Source organism: Calonectris borealis, chromosome 4, assembly GCF_964195595.1.
Source record: "Calonectris borealis chromosome 4, bCalBor7.hap1.2, whole genome shotgun sequence".
NCBI classification, from domain to species: Eukaryota; Metazoa; Chordata; class Aves; order Procellariiformes; family Procellariidae; genus Calonectris; species Calonectris borealis.
Window position 1 is genome coordinate 40214527 of NC_134315.1, and position 24359 is coordinate 40238885.

Below are 24359 nucleotides of genomic sequence, written 5' to 3' on the forward strand. Positions count from 1 at the left end.
AGTTTCACTTGCACCATGCATGGAAAATTTAAATTGGACTGAAGTTCCACAACTTCCTCAGGAAAATTAAGTAGTCCTTCCCCCTTTAAAAAAAAAAAGGGGGGGGGGGGGGCAAAAAAGCAGTTAGCTCTCAGAAGTGACACAATTAATGTTGAAGTATTTACGTAGACTGAAGGACCATTTACAAGAAGCTTTTAAACCTGTTTCACCTCACACATTTTTGGTGGGAAGCAACACTACTTCCCATTACTTTCTTTAAAACCTGATGGTCGTTCAATAATTTATGAAGCTCTGGCCATACCTTCATTAGTTTTATTTTCTTTGTTATCTATAGCACATGCTCCAAAGATTTGAAGAATTCTGTTTCTGCTTTACTTCACACTTGATAGCTTGGCAAATTCTATTTACTTTTCCCCTTGCTTCACCAAATAGTGGTAAGACAAGCAAATGTAAACTGAGTTTTAACCACCTAAGTGGTATGGTTTTATTATGCATTACACATGGATTGGGGGAAAAAAGTTCAGTAGCAATAGAATAAAATGTTAAGACCTGGATTTAAAATATGTAATTAAGAAAACTGCAGAGTCGTATTATTAATTTTAGGGCAGTTTTTGTCTTTGTTTTCCAAATCTAAGTAAGGTCACACATTCAGCTATGGTAACATTCAAAGCATACAGTCCATTGCTGTTTCATTTTAAGCTCTAGGAAATAAAGCATGAAGTAGTATTAAAAAAAGTATATTGACTTTTTATTCACTTTTATTAAATACATGTTTACACTTATGAAAAAGTTTACCAATTTAAAATACTAACTTAGATTGTTATCCATTCTATAAATCACATATGCTTGAAAGTATGCAGTGCTGTCAAACTTCAGTGACATTTACATGAAAAAAAGAAAACAGTTCAATTTTTTTATTAGAAATATAACAGTATGTTGCAATATATTGCAAGTTAGATGTTTATTTCAAAATAGTATGCAGCTTACAAGCAGTGTTTATTTTTTATAGGACTATGTAAAATTACTCTTTCCAGTTCTTTACATTGTTGGAGCTATTTTACTAATTAACCAGTGAACAGGGAAAAAGACAAAACAAAAACAAACCAGAAATGACTAGGAAAGTTGTATGCACTTGAGACATCCTGAGGAGCAGATAACTATAACATTGACATCAAGGAACAACCTGCATACCTGGCCCATTTTCTGCCCATTGGAAAAAGCCACACTGTTTTTCCTTCCCAAGAGGGCACACAAAAAAGTTCTTTCCATTATTGGGACCAATCTTCAACACAGTCTTCATAACACATCGCTTGCCATGGTTACAAAATGGAAAATTCAAGTCAGCCCACTGCCAAAAGAAGCAGGTTTTAGGCACAGTTTTAGCATATGTGATGGCTACGAATTCCTTATTTTAAAATTGGCAATAGAAACAGATCTACAGCGGAGGCCCTAGAAGAAACTCTTCCTGGTAAAGATAGTTTGATCTCTTTTGTGATCACCGATTTTAGATTTTTTTTTTTAACATTAATTGTAACTGCACGCACTTTAACTAGTGTAACTTTAATTGCTGTTAACACATAGTTTTCTTCAAATTAAGGCATTATAGTCATGACTGTCTTGAGTTCATCTATTAACGACCTGGTGGTAGGTGACTGAGTCAAACTCTTCTCGGTCACATACACTCACAGCAAGGAGCAATGGCCACCAGGTGCAGCTAGGGAGGTCAGGTTAGGTATTAGTGCAGCAGCAGGAGCAGTTGCCCAAGCAGATTACAGAATCTTTATCCCTGGAGGTTTTCAGGATTTTGGATAGACAGAAACATGGCTGATGTCTAGATCTCGAGTTTGCCATAGTCCTTCTTCAAGCAAGAGGCTGAACTAAACGACTTGTACGTCTCTTCAAATCAACATTTCTGCTATGCATCTGTTCTACATCACACAGAAGCAGATTAAGAGCATTTGCACAAGCAGATGCTTTCTCAGTAGTAAGAGAAGTAACTAAAACTCAGTTTATAACTACTATTATGCTCTTAGTTTCAATTCAGTGTGCAAAAGTATTTAAAATTACTTCGAACTTTAAAGGGATCATATCTGTCCACAATTACAGATTACTGGGGCAAGGAGGCTGGAGGAACAAGTGCTTATTAGAAAACAGGCCCTGTAGTCTTATACCTACTTGAAAGTAGTCACAGCGAGTTTCTCTGGGTAGAGGACAGGTATAAAACTGCCTGCCCTTGTTTTCTCCGTCCTTTTTCACAACTCTGAGGCTGCAGAGACGGCTGTGTTTACTGCAGCGAGGATGGCCCATTCGGCTTGACATACGAATATCATCTGTCATATTAGCTTGAGGTGTGCTGTAATGACAGGTTACAAAATGACTCCTGCATAATGTTTAAGGGATTACCAACACCACAGCCAAAGAACCCTCTCCCACCATTACAACAGCTCACTCAGTTTCTGTCACACACAATGACAGCCAGAGAATATACTTTTCTATTGCGCCTTTAAAGCTGAATGATTGCTAGTAGTGAATACACAAGACACTGTGCTTTTCTTGCAGGTATTATACCAGTTTTCCCCAGCTTTAGCCCATGTTTTAAATTATTTCAAAGTACTCAAATTAATCTACAAAACAAAACAAATATTACCACCGCTATTATACTGCGCACCCCGAATTCCAACATATTCTAAAGAATATCGGAAAAAGACCAATACCAAGTAATTACTCCAGGTTGAAGGTATTTGTATGCTTCACAGAACAGACTCCCACCCTCTTTACTAAAAAGTTACAGTAATGCTCCAAATTGTATTCGGACAAGAAGTAATCCAACTGAGGGGATAGAACAGTGTTCTCTGAATGGGATAGTTTCTTTCTTTCTTCCTCATGATTGAGATAGTTGGAGATTATCTGAATGCAATACACAAGGCTTTATTTAAAAACGGTAACATGAAAAAGATTAATACTCTGAAACGTATCTGTCCAATATATTTATAGAGCAGAAGAGCAGTGATGAAACTTTAGTGAAAAAAGATTAATTAATTCATTCTTGTTAAATTATCAGCTTAGGAATTTTATATTCTCTTTTATGTCTGGAACATTGCAGTCCTGCAGACATCAGTTTTCTTCCAACAACCTCATTAAAACAAAAGAAAAAAAAAACAGCAAATTTGGTTTTTGTTACGAAGTGTTTGGATTTTGTTGTTTTTGGGGGTTTTTTTAAATGTTTAAGTTGATGACTTGCTGTAACTACCTGTTATCATGATTGATACTGTCTCATTTCTTCTTTGCACTCCTCTGTATTCTCAATTATCCTGCCTACATCCTCAGTTCTCCGTAGTTCTCTACTGAGACAGCAAGGAGAAAGTATATTCATACAGCATAACCTGGCTAGCCAGTGAGATCCTGTTTCAAAACTGGTGCTTCAACAATGCATGAAATAATTTCTGTATTTCAGAACAGACACACAACCAAGAATTTTGTAGCATATCATTAATATTTAACATTCACCCTGCATAATTTACCACTGCAAGTGACATCTATCTTGCACTCCCATTACTGTTGTGTATGGCTGCCCAACTTTTCCTTGACAGCCCTAATAGGTTCTCACATTTCTCTTAATTAGGCAATGGATGTGTCTGAATAGGGCTGTGTAAATAAAAATTCAGGATGGGTAGAGCGTTGAAGTAGTTGCATATAGGATGGGGAGCAAAGTTAAGAGAAAATAGTGATGGGAGGTTCATCAAGGTACCTGTACAGATCTTCATATCATGGAAGAATGTTGAAAATTGCTAGCTGACAAATAACTTTAATTAGAATATATTCATTCGGCTACTTTCTTTTCATCATCTTTCACAATGGCTTCAAGATGTCTCTAAGCAGATCGCAACTACAGTGCTAAGATCAGACAACTCCTTAGGTAGAACTGTGCTTGTTGACCTATTAGTGCTATACTGTCCTATTCCATGGAAATAGCTGAACTGTCAACAGCTGTTTAGTTAACAGCAGTACTGGCCAGATGCCAAAATCAGGACTTCTCCAGTGACAGCCTAGGTCATTCAGTGCTTTTGAAATCTGAGTGTAATTTTAGTTACCCAAGAATAAGTTACCTCTGGCAGAAATCCAAAGACAACAGTGTCTGAACCCAAACAGCACAGTATTCCATTAGTCTTCACGGATAAAGTTGATTTATGGGATTATAAAAAGACTTGTTTACATTTTAGAATACATACCTGATTGCTATATTATATTGGTGAACAGAGGGGACATGATCAGTTTTCTGTTTCTTCTGTACGTGTTTGAAAGCGAGAGGTTGCTGACAGGAGGACAAAGCCATAGCATTTACGTGTGCTGAACAATCCTTGTCTGTGCTTCCCCCTGACTGGTAGACATTTTTTCGGATTTGATTACAACTGCTTTTTGGAGAAACACATCGAGAGTGTCCATCGGATATTTGGGTATCATTTCTCAAAACAGCTTTGCTACCAAGATCTGTTAGGACAAGAGTTGTAGTTCCAAATGCAGCTTTCCTATTGATCTTTATTTCTGTGCTTGGTTTTCTGAAATCATTACAAGGGTACTTCATTAAGTTTATGTTAAAGGCTGCAGGATCTTCAACATTCTCTGTCTTTGGAACTAAGGAAAAATAAGTTATTGGTTATAATACATCTGTGTAGAGTGATACATCATATCTGTATTCATAAGTCATCATACAGGGAGTGAAAGAGTAAATTTACCATACCATCTTGGAAGATCTCAAAACCTGTCACAGATTAGATACAGTATCAAATTTCTTACAATAAAAAAGCTCATGCACTTTTGGAGTCACGTACAACATGTGTTTCAAGATAATATTACTATTGCTTGAATAGGACCAGATCTGAATAGTACTCTGTAAATGAAATCTATTGGAGAATTAACCATACAAAATTGAATTTGGCCCAAGTACAGGGATTAAAATATTTAAATTTTTCAAAATAACCTTTTACAACCCCAGCACTGAGAGATCACAGCGTATGGTACCTCCAGCAGCAACACATTATCCATTTTTAAAGTATTGTTTTACTATTGACACAAAAAGGAATATTCATTTGTTGGGTTTTCTAGTGCTTTCAGGGTTCCTGTCCTTTCCAAACATTGTGCGCATCTAAACTTATCGATCCCTTACTGTAAGAAGCTTCAGAAGCAAGTAGTTCAGACATTTACTTCATATTTATTTCCTGACATGAACAACAGTATGTTTCTTCACAGAATCAGAGGCCCGCCTAGTGGTCAATAATCATTCCAAAAGAGTGGGCATAATTTATTAATGCCAGTTTAATAAATAAGGAGTCTGTAGGTAATCTTTCCTGAGAAAAGGGTGAAAAAACCTTGTGGGGTCCCTATGTGCAATCTTTGTTAAGCAGCTGTGAAGCCATAGTGTTCAAGAACAGAGTCCTTTCTTTTCTACCATCTCCAGCAAGTGTCTTGCTCGTACATCTTCCCTCCATACAAGGAAGAGGGAATTAATCAGAAGAAAAATGGGTAGATAAGACATACACAAGGGCACACTCTCTCCAAAGGCATTCTCACTCAGAAACAAAATAAGACTCCCTACAGTTTACTCTGAACAATACTTGTTTCTAGGCTCCTTCCATTTTGCCACTGCTGCATAGTGAAACACACTGGTCCCAGTGCATTCAGATTTGTTTAAGAAAGAATAGGAACTTGGCCTTGTACTTAGCAAAGGAGCAAGGAAATTGAGATGTAATGGTAAATAGTTATCTCTGTCTACAGACTGAATTATTTTGGCTGTATGGCCAGCAGCTAAATTTACATACCAAGTATTCTGTCCTCAAAAATTCAAACGTTTCTGCTGACAGTAGTTAATTTTAGAAACAACATAGAAGACAAAAAAAGGAACAAAGTGAGCAGGCAAGGGAATCTTAAAGTCTGAAAACAGAGAGGTAAGCAAAACCATGTTTAAAAAAAATCTCAAATACCACTCCTGTGATGCAAAAATAAGACTTATTTTTTTAAAAAAGAATTTTTATAACAGTATTCCACCAAGTCTAACACACCTTCAAATTCCAGGCCTGTTTTCAGTAATGGCATATAGTTAAACAAGTGAAACTTGGAAGTACAGGAGAAGGAACAGGATTTTGTTACAAAGCTTAAAATAAAGCATTTGTGCACATGCCGTTATTTATCTTAAGGTCCAACTGACAGTATTAATTCCAGGATAAATGTTAGTTGGTAAATGTGAGTCTGTGGACAGATGCAAGCTTTCAGGTTTCTTGCACTGATTTTGCAGAAGAATTATGCAAGATCAGCCTCTGCTGGCAACAAGTATCATGTAAGGCACAAAGACATACTTTTATTGATTCCTGGCCTGAAGAAATGGACTTTAGCTAGTGTAAGATAAGAGTTTCACACACATCACTCCATTCATAAAAGGAATAACTAGAATGAAGCAATACTTTAAAAAAGCATTGGAACTTATTTTATAAGAACCAAGATCAGTATCATAAAGTCTCTTCTTCACCGGCTGGGAATTTGGGGGCACTTTGGAAAGTATAGCTCAAAGTACCATCAAAAGCTATGAGAATGTGATCTTTAATTCCGATTTCAGCATATATACTTTGAGTCATATAGTTAAATAAATAACTTTAACAATAGGTCCTGGAGCCTACGTAAAAACATTAATTCTTCTCAGATACAAAAAGCCTGTATATTGTTTACAAACATCTTTTCTTTCAGTTTTGCAGCACTGGAGCTAGAAGGATAAAGAAATAAGTTGTTGCGTGCAGATTTCAGCCACTTCATTGAATAATTCACTCACAACGTGAAGTAAGTGGAGTATTAGTTTTTGAGGTATAAAAGTTTCAATGTGGAATTGTTATAGAATTAGCTTTATCCCTAAAAAGCTACACACATGCATACCTCTAGACTTTGTTTCTTGGAATATATGTTAGCAATTCAAAATGTTTCAGAGCAAGTCTTGATCCAAATAACTTCCTGTAAATGCCTCCACAGAGTAATTTACTCACTTTTTCTACAGAAAGTGAAAAAGAATACAAAGCTCCTCTTCACATAGAAAACAGGTCTCAGTGGAAAGTCTGTCCATTACCTCACTCATCCCTTCTCAATATCCAAATTTCCACAAAGAAATCTGGAGAGAAGCTAGCATGTTACTCATTCCATCTTCCTGTCCCTTTCTAGGTCTCATTCACAGCTGCTTCTGCCAACCAGATCTAGATAGCAGCATTAAAAGCTCCAGTAAGAGACAAACAACAAATTTAGGTAAGAAGTCCAGAATTATCCTTACTCTGAACTTGAAGGAGAAAACCTAGCCCCCTGAGAAACCCGACATCCTTTTGGAAAGGGTACCAAAATATATTGCCTTTGTCCATGTGAAAGAACGATAATTACTTTTCTGCCCCCTCTATCAGACATATGTTGCAAGCTTCTAATGATTTTAAGGAGAGTTGAAAGAATGGTGTTTTGCGTCACTCCTTGTCCCCATAAAAACAAAGGGTCACTGCAGAGGCTTGTGGATAGAATCTCACCTGCACACAAAGATGGAAGACAAGACACTTTTAGGGTTTAAGACAAGACAGTTTCCATGATTGTCCATGCAAGATTTCCACAAAATCTGACCTTAAGTTAGTTAAAGTTATATAAATACGATTCACAATGAGACACTTCTACACTTCTACAGTTGTAAAAACTGCATCAAAATTACAGTCCTTCCCCCTTTCCCAGTACAGATTCCAGACAACCTTTCAATACCTTCAGGCCTTGAAATCAAACAGGCATCACAAGTTTCAGCAGAAGGCTTGTTTATTAGGGTACAGCGCATACACGTCCACTCCTCTTCAGATTTCTGAGCTACACGTTCATTAGAACATGACCCCCTGCCATATGCCCAGCCAATTAGGCTATTTCTAGTTGGCAGTTTGCTGTGAAACAAAAGAATGATGTTAGTCTTTTGTGACGTTTCTTCTACAAATTGCCTTACACCACTATGTGCAGGGAGGCACAGGGCTAGGGAACAAGTATTACACAGTGTTATGCCTGCCTATTATAGCTTGGACAGCATGTCATGGTTAGAGTTTGATTTTTTTTTTCTTCTTTACCTCAGGGGCAAATCTTTCCCAATGCTGCAGAAGTAATACAAATAAAAATATTTAAACAAAAATGGACAGAAAGCTAATTAACTGATGTGCTCTCCAGCACAATGCCCCAGCCTCTTTCAAATTCCCTACCATTTTCAAGTACTGCAGCAAGAAACTTGGCGAGAAAGGAAGACTGTTTCAGTACTCTTCCCCCATCCCTTGTACAGAATGCTTACTAACAAATGCATTACTGGATGAAGAACTGTTCAGAAGCCAGACTACAGAAAATCACACTATCTAGCAAACAAATTGTTTTGCTCTCATTTAAATGGTAACAATTAGACCACCTTGTTATCCTAACAGCCAACAGAACTGAAAACCGTAAAAGTTAGAAAGTCTTTCTTGTGTGGCACCATTTGCTGGAAAGCCTTTTAACATTTAGGAGCCTGTTCAGAATTAAGGATTTTCTTTTTTTTTTTTTTGGTGCTTTTTTCCTCCTCATCAGAAAGAGTTCAGGAATGTTCCAGCTGTGACTGGTGAGCCAAAGCTGTACTCCAGACACCTCTATAGATTTAATTTTATTTATTTTTCTGTAAATTATAATACCTCCTATATTGATACCCTGATTTAGAATCATAGTTACTATTTTACAGTCACTACATGTTACCAAGGACTAATTTTGTCATAGTATCCGAACATTGTTAGCATGTTAAATGTAACTTGAACTTACCTGTTCAGTAAGATATGTATGTAAATTTTTAAGTACTATGGTTGACAAGTCATCAAGTGTTTTTCTCCGTAGTTTTTGTGGAATTATGTACTTTTTGGAGACTTTTTTTTAATCCTAAGAATTTAAGCACTTCAATTAATAATGCAAATGCTGTATTTGGGAACTGTTGTGACACTCCTTCGACCTACCGCTTATTCCATAATTACACTCTCCTTAACAGTCTAGATTTCTAAAATAATGGTAGCGATATCCACTAACTACCACATCTCTTCCACAACAGGAAAACTAAGGAGCATAATGAGAACTGCTGACAGACCAGAGATCCTGTGCTGTTAAGAGGTAGAACAGACATTACAGTAGCATTCACCAAAATACTGTGGCTAGATAACAAAACAGACGAACTAGAAGTGTTAAAAATGGGTATTTTCACATTATTAGATCAGTTATTCCACTCAGCTACGAAAGATGCGTTACTAGATTGAACATATTCAGCATGTCATGCTTTGGACTTTAATTCCGTGTCATCCTCCCAGTCCGTCTGTTGTGTCGTTCCCCGCCCCCCCATTTTGGAACATGAAATACGGGGGGAAAGTGTATTTTAAAGATTCAAGGCACATTTGAATTTGATGAGGTAGATGATAATGGGTATTTTCTTCATTTTTTTCAGTTGAGCAAAATCATAACCTATTTGACTTGACCCAAGAACCACTGGGTTAAATTCTACAGTTTATGATCTGTAGCAAGTCAGGCTGAGCACAGGGGCTCCTTTCAGTCTTCAAATGTGAAAAGTCTGCAATGGCAGATAAACCACTTGAGCTAAGCATACATTTATTTGGTAACAGTTACTGCATAATAGAAAACAAAACAGTAGAACACAAAGACCTGACCATTAGGATGAGGACAGCACAAGAAATAACCTCTTTATTTTATAGCTACCATTACCATGTTTTTCACTGGAATATACCATTGTTTAATTATTTGTTTTTAAAAAAAAAACACAAAACAAAAACAAAACAAAAAAAAAACAGAATCAACAAAAAAACACCCGAGAAAACCCCAAACCACTACTTGTTCTAGCACAGAGAGAGAAAGAGATTTTTTTTTTCCTTGCATCATTTTCTAGTTATCTAACTCAACGGAACACTGCTGTCTTCCTACCTTTCTGTAAAATATTTCTCATTACTACTTTCTGAAAATACAGCAGATTGGGGTTATCAGGATGTGAAATATTTATCTTCCATGCTGGAATTTTCTATATTTGATCTGTACTCAAAGGCGATTTTTAAGCTTTAACCAAAATCCCTTCAGCCATCTGAATCTTGAAAGAAGGTTGGAGGTGGGAGAGGGATTTGTGTGTTCTGTAAATCTTATCTAAAAATATATATATACACACACACACACTAATGAAGGCAAAGTTTGCAAAGCGAAGCAGTATCTTTTATTAGATTGACAGAGCTCAGTATAAAAAGGCAAGATTCTGAAGCCTCAGATGAAAATTTTCAAGAATAACTTAGGTGCTTTTGGAACTGTTACCTTTCGACCCTTTGTGATATCAAATGCATTTTGTGCTTTTCTAAAATAAAAGGAGGAAAGCTGCTGCTAGCACAATTTATGTGGAACTGAAAGTATCTCTGTGGCACACCTGTAGTAAAAGCTTTCCAAATCCAATCAGGAGGAAGAAAAAACCCTAAGCCCTACAATATTTGCTGCACTCTGAATTTACCTAAGTTTTAGTTTTCCTCAGTGTAACTCTATGCCAGAACAAAGTTGCATAAATGCACAGCTATTTAGATATTCCAGGACTGAAGGGGTTATCCTATGAAAAGAAAGAGAGACACAAACTCCTACCTTCCTTCAGTTGTGTGTAAACATCCAAGCCTATTATGTTGATAACACCAAGAACAAAGGGCAATTTTTCCAGAAGCATTGACTAATTTTGAGTACTCTGAATTGTTTTATAATTCCTATATTTGATTAGAGTAATAGCCCCATCATAACAGACAGGGCCTTTGAAAGAAATAGTATTAAAGAATCAAAGCTTTTAAGCGTTTTTAAATACCAATGGCCAAAACATTTTTCTTTTGCAAAGTCAAGTGAATTTAGATACAAAATGCATAAGGATCCATTCTACTTGAGAAGTGATGTCCTCTTATTGTAACAGCACTTTGAGGACAGCAATGCTTAAAAGTGTTATAAAGTTACCATCATACCTAACATTGACAAGCTGGGGATCTGCCTTTTGACATCGAGAGCAGAAGTAAGTCATCCTGTTATTCTCTCCTAAACGACACACGGTGATCTTCCCATTGCACTGACCACAGGTTGGGCGCTTGTATACTTTGTAGTGTTTGTAGAGTGCAGACCCAGTTTTGCGGCACTAAAACAGAACGTGTTTAAAACCCAAGTTAGATACCCAGTATAAATTTTATGTCAGTCCCTCTACAGTTCAACTGAAGCTATAGTAAGAAAACCCTACGTAAACTGACAGCTCAATGACTACATAAAGTTATTTAAGGCACACTCATAAAGGCTATCATCTGTATTTCATATTCTTTTATGAAATGAATTGACTTTAAATCAGGTATAATAGTGTCTGGAATTCTCCAGACACTATTATATAAAATAAAAGACACAAGACAAAAACACATACTAGCAGGCACAAGCAAATATATGCTAGGGACCCCCTGAGTTCAGCTCCACCAGCTAGCTCTGATTCAGCACCAGTCATCGTTGACCTGGCACCTGCAGGAATGTTCTTAAAGAGCTGATGAGCTCCAATCAATGCAGCATAGAAAACAAAAGTAAACCAAACATAAAACACCAACAACAAAACCAACAACACCTTCCCTCACCCCAAAAAGAACCAAAAACACACCGCAGAGCCAGCTCAGACCTGATGCTACAATCTGGGTTAATCAACCTTCCCAAAACCTAAAGAACTGCGCAATGCAGAAATATTCCAGAGATTCTCTAGGAGTGGGGTAGCACCTAGTAAAGTTGCTCAGTTTCATCTTAGCACTGGCCATGCCAGACAAGTTGGCTCATGAAAAGCCACTTGGCACTCTGGCGAGCTCCCCAGATCCTGGCAGAAAGTCATATTAAATTAAGTACAGTACAAGCCCAAAGGGCACAGTGACCTAAAGAGCCTCCAGAGGGCTGACAAGCAGGCACATTTCATGAGACAATTCACGTGGAGTCAGCATAGACATACCCCACCTAAAACTGCAGAAAAACAAAAAAAAACAAAACGAAGAAAAGCCCAGTAGAGATGCAGCCAGGTCTGCAGAGCCACATGAGTTTCTGCGCTACAAATGCAGATCCTTGGGCACAGTTCAAATGATACCACAGCTGGCCCAGCAATACCAGCCCAGCTCTGGCAGGATTCAATAGCTCTAGCTCCATAATGCATGAAGACCCTTGGAGTTTTCCCAAAATACAAATGTCTTTGAGCATATTTGCTTCTGCTGTGCTCTTATTCATCAGCCTTCCTGAATGAGAATGCTTTTTCCAGTACAATCCAGTAATTCAGTCAGAAGGAATTACTAATATATATTTGCACAAATATTCACAAACAGTTTGCTTTCTCCTCAAGATTCTTCCTCAAGGTTTACAGATAGTTTCTTATTAGTAGTTTCCTCCCATCCAGTTATTTAAAAACCAAACAGAAGCAACAGCTTTCTACACAAACAAGATTCCTCATCTTTGCATCTGTAAGGTGTTACTACAAATGATATAGTACGATTACTGCAAACGTTCTGTAACGGTCTATAAAAAATGATCAAGCACTACCTCTCTTATTAACCTATTTTTGTTATGTTTTTATCTTAAAGAGACTTGGGGAGGGGGCTAGCTCCCCTTTAAAAGCACTTGACTAGCAAATACTTCCTAAGTATAGATTATAGAAGTTTTGAAAATGGCTAAACTAAGCTACAGAAAGTTTAACTTCTTTGTTTATTGTCAGTCTAAAAGTCCATGACACATTTAAATCTCCTAGAATTATAGTTGTTGCAGAACTAGATGCTATATCTGTACTAGTAGACTTCACTATGAAGTTTGGAGAATGAAAAGATTTCCCTAGCCAACAGACTGAACTACTCTTCAGTGGGTTGGGGGAAAGCAGACATTTAAGCAGACTATTAAACAAATTACATTTTTAGCCTTTATGATTGAAAGACAGTATTAGGAAAGTTAGGTGCCCTCCTCCTAGCCTACCAAAAAAAAAATTTTTAGCAGCAGTAGCTCCTTGCCTTTCATGAATACCAAGAGAAACAGACAAGAATTGCACTGCTGCTGTTCATTTCTCTGCATGCAGCTTAAAGAAGAAAAACATACAAGAATTAGGTCAAATGCTCTCTTTTTCTATTTTGGAAAGTTAAAGAGCAACCAGGAATTATAGAGTGTACAGGGGAAGAAATGAAATCCTAGTGAAGTTGTGGCAGTAGGGAGAAGCTTGAATTTATTTCACTTTAGCAACCAAAAAAGTTGTTTCAGTTAGAAAAAAAAGTTGTTAGAAGTTACAATCTATTTAGTCAAATAAATATACTTGCTATTTCAAGTTTCATAAAGGAAGCCACATGAATTACCTTCATAGTTCCCTGGGGCAATCTCTAGTTCCCAGTTTGAAGAATGACCTTTATCTTATCTTATATATAAGCGTGTGCTTAACCTACATGAATTCTGACATGTTCAGAGTGATGTTACAGCGCATGCACAGCAAAACTCTACTGGCCCTCAGGCAGCATCTCTCAAACTCTTCTGCTGCAACTGGGCCAAAGCTGTGCACGTTCTTACAGTCTAGACTCCCCCACCTTTCCATCATTGGACAATTCACAATTAATGAGGAGTACACAAACCAACATTCCCACTCATGGAAACACTTGTCCTGTTGCATCTTTTTACTGTTTTCACCAGATGATCACATACAGCTAATGTGCCGGAGTCCATGCCTGGAGGTTTCTGAGAAACATATGCCAATACCTTATAAAAAAGCAGGGTAAAATCGCGTGTCATTTTCACTAAGTGACGTATGTGCTCATCTGTCAGTTGGCAAACCTGTAAATAAGACAAGAATGATTTTTAGAATATTTTGATAAGGAACAACAGCAGAAAGACCTATAAAGCAGGGGCATTTTGAACACCTTCAGCTGATGTGGAATTGTATTGCTTCCTGTAATGATAATTCTCTGACTTCACATTATATATATCATCCTAGTAAAACAGAACATTTTCACATTCTATACTACACAAACTCACTGTGTGAATACCAAAAAAACAATGTACTTTGCCTCATCCACATGAAACATTAGGTAAAAATTTCAGTTGTTTTCCTCTATATTGACCTAAGAGTTCCTGACCACAGGAATCATATGGAGTTAACAACTTAGTTCCCTCTTAATTTCCTCATGGATTATGATACGACCTACCTATCATCAGCGGCTCTTTCCTGTGAGAGATCTTCAGGAAGAATACTTGAGCCAAAGGCATCACAACTAGAGAGATGTATCAACCAAACACATTTTTGTTAAGAATTCAAAATTTTAAGTCACATTTTTTTTCCTCTGCCAGCTCACATTGCAGATACAATAAAAATCCAGACTGATCTTACAAAGAACTTTCAGAAATATTATGTTTAAAAAACCTTTCAGTTACTACCTTCACCAGCTTTCCTTTACATTCTATGTAATCTCAATCTGTTTTGCAAACATCAGACTTCTTTTCAACCAAAGTTTCGAGACGCATGCTTGAGAATCTTAACCAAAAAAAGTATGGTAAACAATGGTAGAAAAGAAAATGATGCCAGCTAGCAGGACAGGAAGTGGAAGAACCAGCTGCAAAAATAATCAACTCTACCACATAAACTATTTTGGGTAGTAAGTGAACAAAGAAAACCTGAGCACTTTTCACTTTTCTTTATTTATAGGCTGACAATTTAATGGTAGCACAACAGGATGCCAGACAAAGTCAGGATTTGAAAGTTAAATGAATTTCCTACTAAGGAGAGGTTTCAAGTTGTAAGAGAGAAGGCTTAGCCCCACAAAATATGTCCACTCTGTGAGGCAGGAGTAGCAGCAACAGGTTCCAAGGAATGCCAAAACAAATATCTCCAGTTATAATGATAAAACATTGATTTAATGTCTTAGAATAACTTAAGAAATGATAGATGATAAAACAAAGGTAAGAAGATGACAAAATGTTATATAAACAAGTATTTACATTCTTAATGCTTTGGTGTCATTAAAAACAATCTTGAGACATTTCACCCACCTTAGCAGCTGGATGAAGACCACTGTCAAACAGTGCTTCATTTTTTATGATATTTCCCACTCCAGGTAATACTGCTTGATCCAGTAACACATCACACAACATGCGGGTTTTCTGCTGCTTAATCTCACTTTCTGCTCTTAAGAAGCTAAACTTTGGAGAACAGACATCCAAGCTTTCCATCATTCTCACTTTCCGCTCACTCTCAGCTGCATTTCTGGAAGAGAAAAATAAATTAAAATTTATCTTTATTTTACATATATGCTAATATAGCAGTATGGTTTTAAAAACAATACATGAAAGTATCATAGAACATTATATGCATATAACAGAAACCATGAAAATGCCAGTGACAGGAACAGGCACAGAAATTACATTAACCACCCTTCCCAAAAATAGGTTAATGATACATGCATAGAATATGCATCTGGTCCAACATACAAGAAATCATCCTTATTTTGTTCATATTAGTTTGAGAAATAATTGGCAGTCCTTGCTTTAAAACAGCTTCCAACATGGAAGGACCATGTCTTTGGACCGTCAAACATAACTAACTGTATGGTTACATGGTCCAGTAGTTACAACATGTCAATAAAAGATATATTTTCTTAAACCTTGCTTTTATTAGGTTAAGCATAATCATTTGAAAATAATACAGTACAAGAAGTCTCAGGCTTACATAAGCTTTTATGTTTTGTAATATTAAATATACATATATATGTTACTTGAATTTACATGCTCCTTTTCACCCAAGAGCCTCAAATTCTTTGAAATCAAGCTTGCTATGTTATTTTTATTAGCAGTGAGAAGTACAATGCTGATGGACAAAAACATCCACTTAATGTCAATTAGAACAATTATACCAATTTGCTTCCAAAAAGAAAACAAAAATAAAAACACAACATTGGGAGTATAAAAATTTGACACCAGTAATCATCGCAGGTCCTTATTCTTGTAAGGAAGCGAGACTTGTGCGTGGAAATTAAAGGAGCAACGGGGTTCAGCGTTCAGGTCTAAGGACGGAATTAAATCCAACTTTCATTCCCCGTCTTGACACTATCTAATGAGACTATGCATAGAACTACTTTAACTGTATGTAAACTGGTAAAAAGTAACAAAATTAAATTACCATAACAATAAATATGATATGTTTAGAAAGTTTTGTTTTGTTTCTTTGTGTCTATGATGGCATCCAAGCACTTAACAATTTGTGTGTGATTTTTCACTATGTTCTTAAAAGAATGTTACAAAAAGAAATAAACCAAGCTGTGTTTAATTTGGTTAGTTTCTGTTTTACCTATACTCTACTGTCACCTCGAAAAAACAAATAGTATCCTCTGTAAGCTGTATCTCCAAAACTGGTAGTGCTCCATTTCTGTCTTTGCTTGCATCAGGATTAATGCACATGGAACCATTCATACCGAAGTGAATCCTCGGAGAGAAAGAGAGTTCTTATGGGTATTTTATCTTAACAGTGTTTCCAAGCATTACACTAGTCTATTTTTTGAAGTTATGAACTATTCTTACCTAACCAAGTCAGTATGTATGTACATTAATTCTAGTCATTAAGAGTAACACGGCAACAAACTACTTGCTTACATAGTGCTCAGTTCCCAGAGAAGAACCCTTCCCAAGTCAAAACCAATCCAAAACACAGTAGTTTTCCAGTGGTCTTCATAATTCATTATACAGAAGTCAAACCTGATCATTAAGTAACACACTTTCCTGATGTATCGCACTTAGAATTTTTTCACTTGACACGCTGGTCTGCCAACATAGGTTCTTAAGTCCTCAGGGAGGCTGAAAGAAATGAAGCTACTTTACCAGACAATTTTCTGTTAAATCAGGCAGAAGTCAGCTGGTATGAAAGGAAAGATTTCAGTCCCCATATTGCCAACACTGTTATCATATCAAAGCTACTTCCACTAACGCCATAAACAAAGTAATTAACATCTGCCATATGTTGTTTTCTGCTTTTCTTTGCCTACAACCAAGGCAAAACCTGCAGGTGAATTAAAAATTAATAAAAGAAATAAACTGAAAAATGCACAGATGGCAAAGGAGTGGAACAGACTCTTTCAAGCATTCCTTCTACAGATCACTAATACTTTAAGAGGTCTCACATTTTATAATATATTCTACTGGGAGCTAGGATACTTGAGCAAAGGACAAGTTTGACTATGGTCTCATACATTTTGTTTATTACAAATTCACCTGGTACATTCAAGTCCTAAAAAACCATAAGATAGAGGGAATGTCCTACTTCTATACCTTGTATATCAGAAAAGTTGGATTATTTTGTAGCTACAAAAAGATTTAACAGATTAAACTACACAAATGACCAACGAAACCCAACATCAGGTGTATATTTCCTTTTAACCCCTCTAGGCATTTTAAATATTTACAGATAGGTTAAGACAACATTTCATTAGCACAGTCTTAAAGTCAACTCTTTATGTAACTTCCTCATAGCATTTATTCATTAATTTTTTTCAATTTTTAAAAACCTGTGTCTTTCCAAAACTCTCTTCTTACAAGTCAGTTCAGGTGATATAGTTATTTCAGCTGCTTTTATTTTCAATAGCCATTTCTAAGTCTCAAGTGCCATGAATAGTACTGCACAGGCTTAACTAGTCAAATTTCTTTTTAAACCTCCTCAAATTCTTTTTTAAACCAAACTCTTGCATCTTGCTACCAAATGATAATGCACTAAATGCTTCCAGAAAGTTCTTTTTAAAGAAATAGCATTCACATTAATAGCTGATGGTTTCATTTACCAAACTCCAGTATATGTTTAAAAGGAGCATTAAGAATCACAACTATTAGCTACAGTAGTGACTTGTCAGTTCATGACTAGAAAAAATAACTGAGTCATTGCTACACATTTACATTCAAAAGCCTTAAGAAATTTACAAAATTTCATTCCAATGTGTTTCATTACCTTTGATGTCCTGAAATAGGGCAAAACAGAAATCTTCTCATTTTAATTACAAATAGAAAAGCCACGCTAATTAAACCTAGTATCTGTTACTCAATGATAGCTAGTAGTAAGAAGTTGATGATTTTTTGTTGTTTTAAAGTAAAAAGGTGAAGTTTTAGAATTATTTAGTGCTACACAGTATTGTAAGGATCTGCTTTTATTTAAAACATTTTTCCCGATAAAAATAAAGTATTAGTAGCAGCACAGTCGAACTATTATATGGAGATGTAAAAAACGGTGACAATTCACATTATCAAGTTCTAAGGGCCAAGGTGTAATTTCCAATCAAGGGAGTGGATGTCTTTCCTTTAAGGGATTTGGAGTCAACAATTATCTCTTTCTTAAGAATATTTTTGTCTGTTTTCAGTTATGCAAGAACATATGTGCATTATCAATTTTCAGCAACTTTTTAAAGCATTTATCACTCCAAATTTACATTAATAGCACACTACAGAAACTAAACCTCTCTCACATAACTGTATCATTTCCATGGCAAAACATGCAGTCCATGCAAGTCTCTCCTGCACAATTCACAAGTATCAGTGAATTTTTTTTCAATTTTCATTGATTATTTAAGTGACTTTCAAGGCAAAATTGAAAAAAAAAATCCTCAGATTTTCCAAAAAACCTTGACTTTCTTCAATGACTTTAATGTCCTTGTTTAAATGGACATCAAAAAGCAGTACTAATTTCTTCAGAAGGTGTCATTGCTCATTTGTAGTCCTAAAAAATGTTTCTACTGCCCACCATGGATTGCAAATATACTGAACTTCATTTGCTAATTGCTATCCACAACATGGCAACACTTCAGAAGTATCCTCCTCATTTGCAAGTCAGGCAAGCAATAGCCAAACTGTATAAAACAATTTCAGGGTGAGGTCATCTTCTCCCACCAGGCAGTCATTCCCCACTTGAGAAAATCCATTCCCCCCCAGGAGAAAATCCAAATGAGCTAATGACCCTTCACGGCCCAGTCTTTCATAAGACATGTCTGACTAACATTATTCCAGCATGACTACCAGCTTTTTACAGGTAATCTTAGCAGACGAGAAAAGCTGGTTTTGTTATGTTGAGAAACTATGTACAGATACAGAATCTGTATATCAGTAACCATACTCATGACAAGAAAGTCTTACATTTGAGAGTTAACTTTAATAAAGAAATAATATACCTTCTGACGGCATATTCCTTATTTCGTCTCCCAATAACAATCCTGGCAGCCAATCTTAGACTGCTGTAAGATGCATTTTCTGAAGCCTTCCTCTACCTCCCCTCAACATCTTTAAGATGCACAACATACATTTTTAAAACAAGATATTATCAGATATCATTCATTATCAGTTTCATTATCAGATAATAAGTAACATCTGCCTCCTGTGTAGAGGACACCTTTCCTGTACATAACTTCTACAATGTTTCCAATCAAGTAAGTGACATAACTGAAGGGACTTCCCAAATACAGTTTCTAGAGCTACAATAACTGATGAATTGATGAAACTTTTAAGCTTATTATCAAACAATAACTGAAAGTTGTTTTCATTAAGTACAATAAGTTATTGCATTGGCTAGAAAGCTTAAGAATTATTTAAGATCTTTCAGGGTCAAAGATTATATTTTCCATACTAGAACTTGACCACATTTTCTTTCTCTTTGAAGAGAACTTTTGCAAAGTGCTTACTTACATTCCTTAGTAATAGCTTTTTTCTTCTGATAATGTAATTCAGTCTGTTGAAACAAGGTTTTCTTATTGTATAATTTTCTTCTTTGCTTATCTTTGCTTTGCAATCAATTTCTAATACATGCAATAGTCATTTAAAAAGGCTAGCAACTGTATCAGTTACCTCCCCTGCCTTTTTTTTTTTAATCTTCCTTTATAACTGACTTATCTTTTTCTTTTTTAAAACTGCTTTTTCTTCTCTGTTTCTATTAAATAAAGCACAATACAAAGCAAGAGAAACTGATTAGGACCATAATCCTATCCTTCACAAATATGGGTAGCTTTAAACACATATGCAGTCCTGTCCTACTAGTTACTTGTATGATTGTCATGTAAAGACTGGTATGTGCTTGTAAGACTAGTTGCATTTCTCTAACACTAACAGAAATAAGCATATAGCACTACATCTGATAACCAGCAGGCACCTGCTACCAAAGATCAGTCTACACATCACCTCAGGTAATATAATATAATACTAATACATCATTGCCTTTATTTATCCAGCATGCAACCACTGTAAACTGTTGTACTTGCAGCCAAGCATTTTCAGTTCCATCTCCCTCCTACAACAGCAGTGCCACTGGCAAAATATTATGTCACAGAATTGTAAGGTATTTGTTGATATTATCAGTTTTAAATGAACAAAAATCCTGACCTTACACCTTTGTTCAAGATCAGTCACTAGGTGACGAGGACTACGATGAATGTAGAAGTAATGTTGTTTTCCCTTTTAAAGATGTAGAAAGATTAGAATTATGTTGCAAGTAGAAGGGTAAAAGAAAAGCATTAAATGCAAGCCTTACCTATTAAATAGAAGGGCCTTACTCATGTATTCTATACTAATTACCACAAAGAATGAGAGGGGGTTTTTAAATAATCCATTACACTGAGCATTTGGTTAGATTTATTTTTAGTTGACTTTGCAGTACAGGAGCATATTGAACTAGAAAAAGTAAACTAGATTCCAAATACAACCTTGGTGGCTAGTACAAGAAGATGTCCAAGGGTTAAAGCATATGACAAAATCCTAAATATGCCAACAAACCCCTAATAAGCCCTGCAAAGCATGAACAAACAATTTGGCAGTTTTACCATTTGTCTAGGAGACATGGTTTCACTAGAAAGTTGAGAGTTACATTTATGATACCCAAACCATTCATCTGCCAAATTTCAAATAATACTTCCAAACCAAGGAGTTGTTAATATTGTTTAAAGAAAGACAGAAACGCAGCATAAATCTATACACACGGAATATTTTAAGTTTGGCAATTTTTTCACGAGTTTATTATCAGAGCAATTGAATCATTAAAAATTAAGTACAGAATTTCAGTCTAAATTTCTTAAGGAAAGTTAAAAGAAATTGCAGTTTGTAGTGGAAGATATTAAGTAACTGTAACTGCATGCACTTCTCTGAGTTTTGTCCCTAGAAAATGCAATTTCCTGTTTGAAACAAAGTGTTTCAAGGAGTAACTGTCCTTTTCAGGGAATCTTAGACTAAGAATAAAGCAATAAATTATCTGAAAATGTAAATGACTATATCCAGTATTTCCAGCACTGCAGAGGGGGTGCTGAGAAGTTTCTCCGTAACGCTAACTTTCAGATCCCTGAAACTGACGCTAGGAAGAACAAGGTGATCCCCCGCTCCTGAATACATACAGTCTGAACACATAGGAAGCCTTTTTCTTGCTTCTTACCTCAAAGCTTTCTGATCAAAATACATAAAAAGTTCCTTTCCCAATGTCTCCACACCCCTGTAAACATGTCCGACAAGGAAATCGTGACCAGAGGTTCTCTGTTCACTTGCAGCAGTCTGAAAATGAGTACACACACACACAGATTAAAACAGAGTTTATACTACTTTGATTCCAGCATCAGTACACATTCAGCAAGTAACTGTATGAACTAATTTTCCAACTTGGACAATATTAAACCTTTTCTCCTTAAGCAGCTTTATCAAAACCAATGAGACTATTAACCCAGGAAGCTGACAGTCACTATTGCTAATGCTATCGTAACTTAGCTCGTTCTTTTCCAAATTGAAACAATACATCTTTTTTATCAGGTTATTTCATGCCTTTTCCTTCAAGTCATGAATTCACAATAAGAGTTTCAGGCTGATGTAAACTGAACAGGTATAGTTTGAATATTAAATACTTGTCAGAGTGTCAGTTCTGCCATTTGCAGACCTACATCCTTCTCCAAATGCCTCTTGCTGGAGTTTCTATTCAAGGTAGTAATATGCTTTCATATGCTATTACAGAAAAGCCTCCACTGAGCTCACAGAGATATTTCTCTCTTCCTACTAGTTGAAAGTCTAATCTCAGGAGATGTTGAACAGCAGGTGGGACACTACTAGAGGACAAGAAAAAGACAATTGTCAGATTGAAGCAATAGTCTTTTCTTGCTTAGCACATGAAACTCCACTGAAATTATAAGAAGGGTCCTCTACAGGTTATCTGGTCCAAACACCAGCTCAAAGCAGGACTGACTTAGATCAGGCAGCCCAGGGCCTTGTCCAGTCAACTTCAGAGTAGCTCTAGGGATGGAGACTCTGATCTCTCTGGGCCGTTGTTCTAGGGCTTCACTATTGTCGTGATGGAAAAATTTTCCTAATACCTAATCAGAATTTCTCCTATTGTTGCCTGAATTTGCTGCCTCTCATCCTACCATGTACCTCTGACAAGAGTCTAGCTCTGTCTCCTCCATACCTTCCTTTTAGGTAGCTGAAGAGAGCAACAAAACCCCAGTTCTATCAGCTTCTCCTTGTGCATCATGTGCTTCAGCTTGCGAATCATACCAGAGGACTCACTCTAGTATGTTATTATCTTTTTCCTACTGGGGAATCGAAAACCGGACACAGTAATCCAGATGCAGCCTTGCAAGTGCTGAACAGAGGTAAGAATCACTCTCCTCAGCCTGCTGGCTACACTGTCGTTAGCACAACCCAGTACAGGGCTGGCCCTCTTCCTTGGAAGGGCACGCCAGTGACTTGGATTCAGCTGGTATAGGACCCTAGGTCCTTTTTTTCTGTGGAGCCATTTTCCATCTGACCAGCAGTCAGGCCTGTGCCATTGCAAGTCCTGCAAATGTGGAACTTAAGTTTCTGCCAGCCCGTTTTTCTCAGCCTGTCAAGGTCCCCCTAACTAGCACCTCAAGTTCCTCAGAACCTGCTGAAACCTGCAAACAGTATATTCACTGTCATCAGAGCCCTAACTGCAAGGCACAGATACATGTACTATTGATTCAATCACAACACTCAACTGCACAGCAAATATGCATTAAAGCGACTCTGGCAAATCAGCAAGGCTTCAGCTAGTTAGTGAAATTTCAGAGCTACTCTCTATACAATCTCCCACTGTATTATTACCTTGAAATGATATACATTTAGAGGGTTTTATGGTTATGATTCTGTCAAGTAGAAAAACAAAAATGTTTTTTGCATAACATAAACATCATTTACTTTGTCTATTATCAAAATACAAAGAAAGCAAAATTTCACTCTCACGTAAACAGTTCATCTCTTCCAATAAAAGTATTAAAGGAAGTTGGTGTGCAACAAGGTTTATTTTAGTTTTAAGCCACTCAGGTTTGTTTAAACTAAATCAGACTAAGAAGTGACCAAGATGGAAAACTAACTTGTTCTTTAAAAATATTTTAAGTTAAACTCATACCGCTTTGGTATCAGGTGAGCCCTTGCAGTCAGAATTTTATACTAGTCAGTTATTTTATGCTGCCAACAGAAAGGATGAAAACTAGTAGAAAAATTACATACCATGTACACTGAGAGCAGATGCCACATTCTTTATTTATTTAAATAGTTGATCTAATTAAAATGATTTAAAAAAAAAAGTTATAGAATTAAAAGCTCCTTTTTTGCAGGCCAATGTGTACCTTACTCGCATCATGCTTCATTCAGACTTGTGAAGATTTATGAAATTACGAAAAAATTAAAATTAGGAACTGTTACTATAATTTTCCTTGTATCATAGGTTTCCTGAAGCTAAATGATATTTTAAAATTTACCCTAAGTGAACAAAAGCGATTCTAAAAGCTTTCCCTCATTATTTCCAAAAACTCCTATGTTCCTATAGCTTCAGCACCTCTTTACAGTTCCGACCTGCTAAGGCTTATTTATTATGTTGATGACAAGAACATTTTCTAATTTAAAGGAAGAATAAAGACAGTATCCACAGACGACCCCCCAGACGACGGCAGCCGGGGCGCAGGAGCTCTGCCGCAGCCGGGGGGCGGGAGGGGAGGCCATGCTGGCCGCACCACCCTCCTGCTCTGTGCCCAGGCCGCCCAGCCCCGCGTCCCCGCACCCCACCGACTCCTCACGGCTCCGAGATTCGCTTCCTCTCCCCCAAGACCGGCGGCGTTTACCACGCCCAGGAGCTCCAGCTCTGCGCTCCCCGGCCCCGCCCGGCCCCTGAGGAGAGGCGGCCTGGGCCGGCCCCTCACCGCGCCGCCGGCTCCGGCTGGGGGGGCGCTGCCCCGCGCGCTCCGCACCGCCTGGCCCCGCCGCACCCGCGCCCGCAGCCTCTCTGCGTAGAGCGCGCAGCCCGGGCCCTCCACCAT

General features: G+C 37.0%; 1 protein-coding gene across 1 annotated transcript; it reads right to left on the bottom strand.

Moving 5' to 3' along the window:
- Window positions 1-798: 798 nt before the first annotated feature.
- NEIL3 (nei like DNA glycosylase 3) lies at window positions 799-24359 on the bottom strand. Its single transcript, XM_075149296.1, has 10 exons — window positions 24243-24359; window positions 21476-21591; window positions 16382-16516; window positions 15088-15301; window positions 13801-13875; window positions 11034-11200; window positions 7768-7937; window positions 4230-4632; window positions 2176-2353; window positions 799-1348 (listed from the first exon to the last, which is right to left on the bottom strand). The coding sequence occupies exons 1-10, from the start codon at window positions 24357-24359 to the stop codon at window positions 1172-1174; spliced, it is 1752 nt and encodes a 583-aa protein (XP_075005397.1). The 3' UTR covers window positions 799-1171.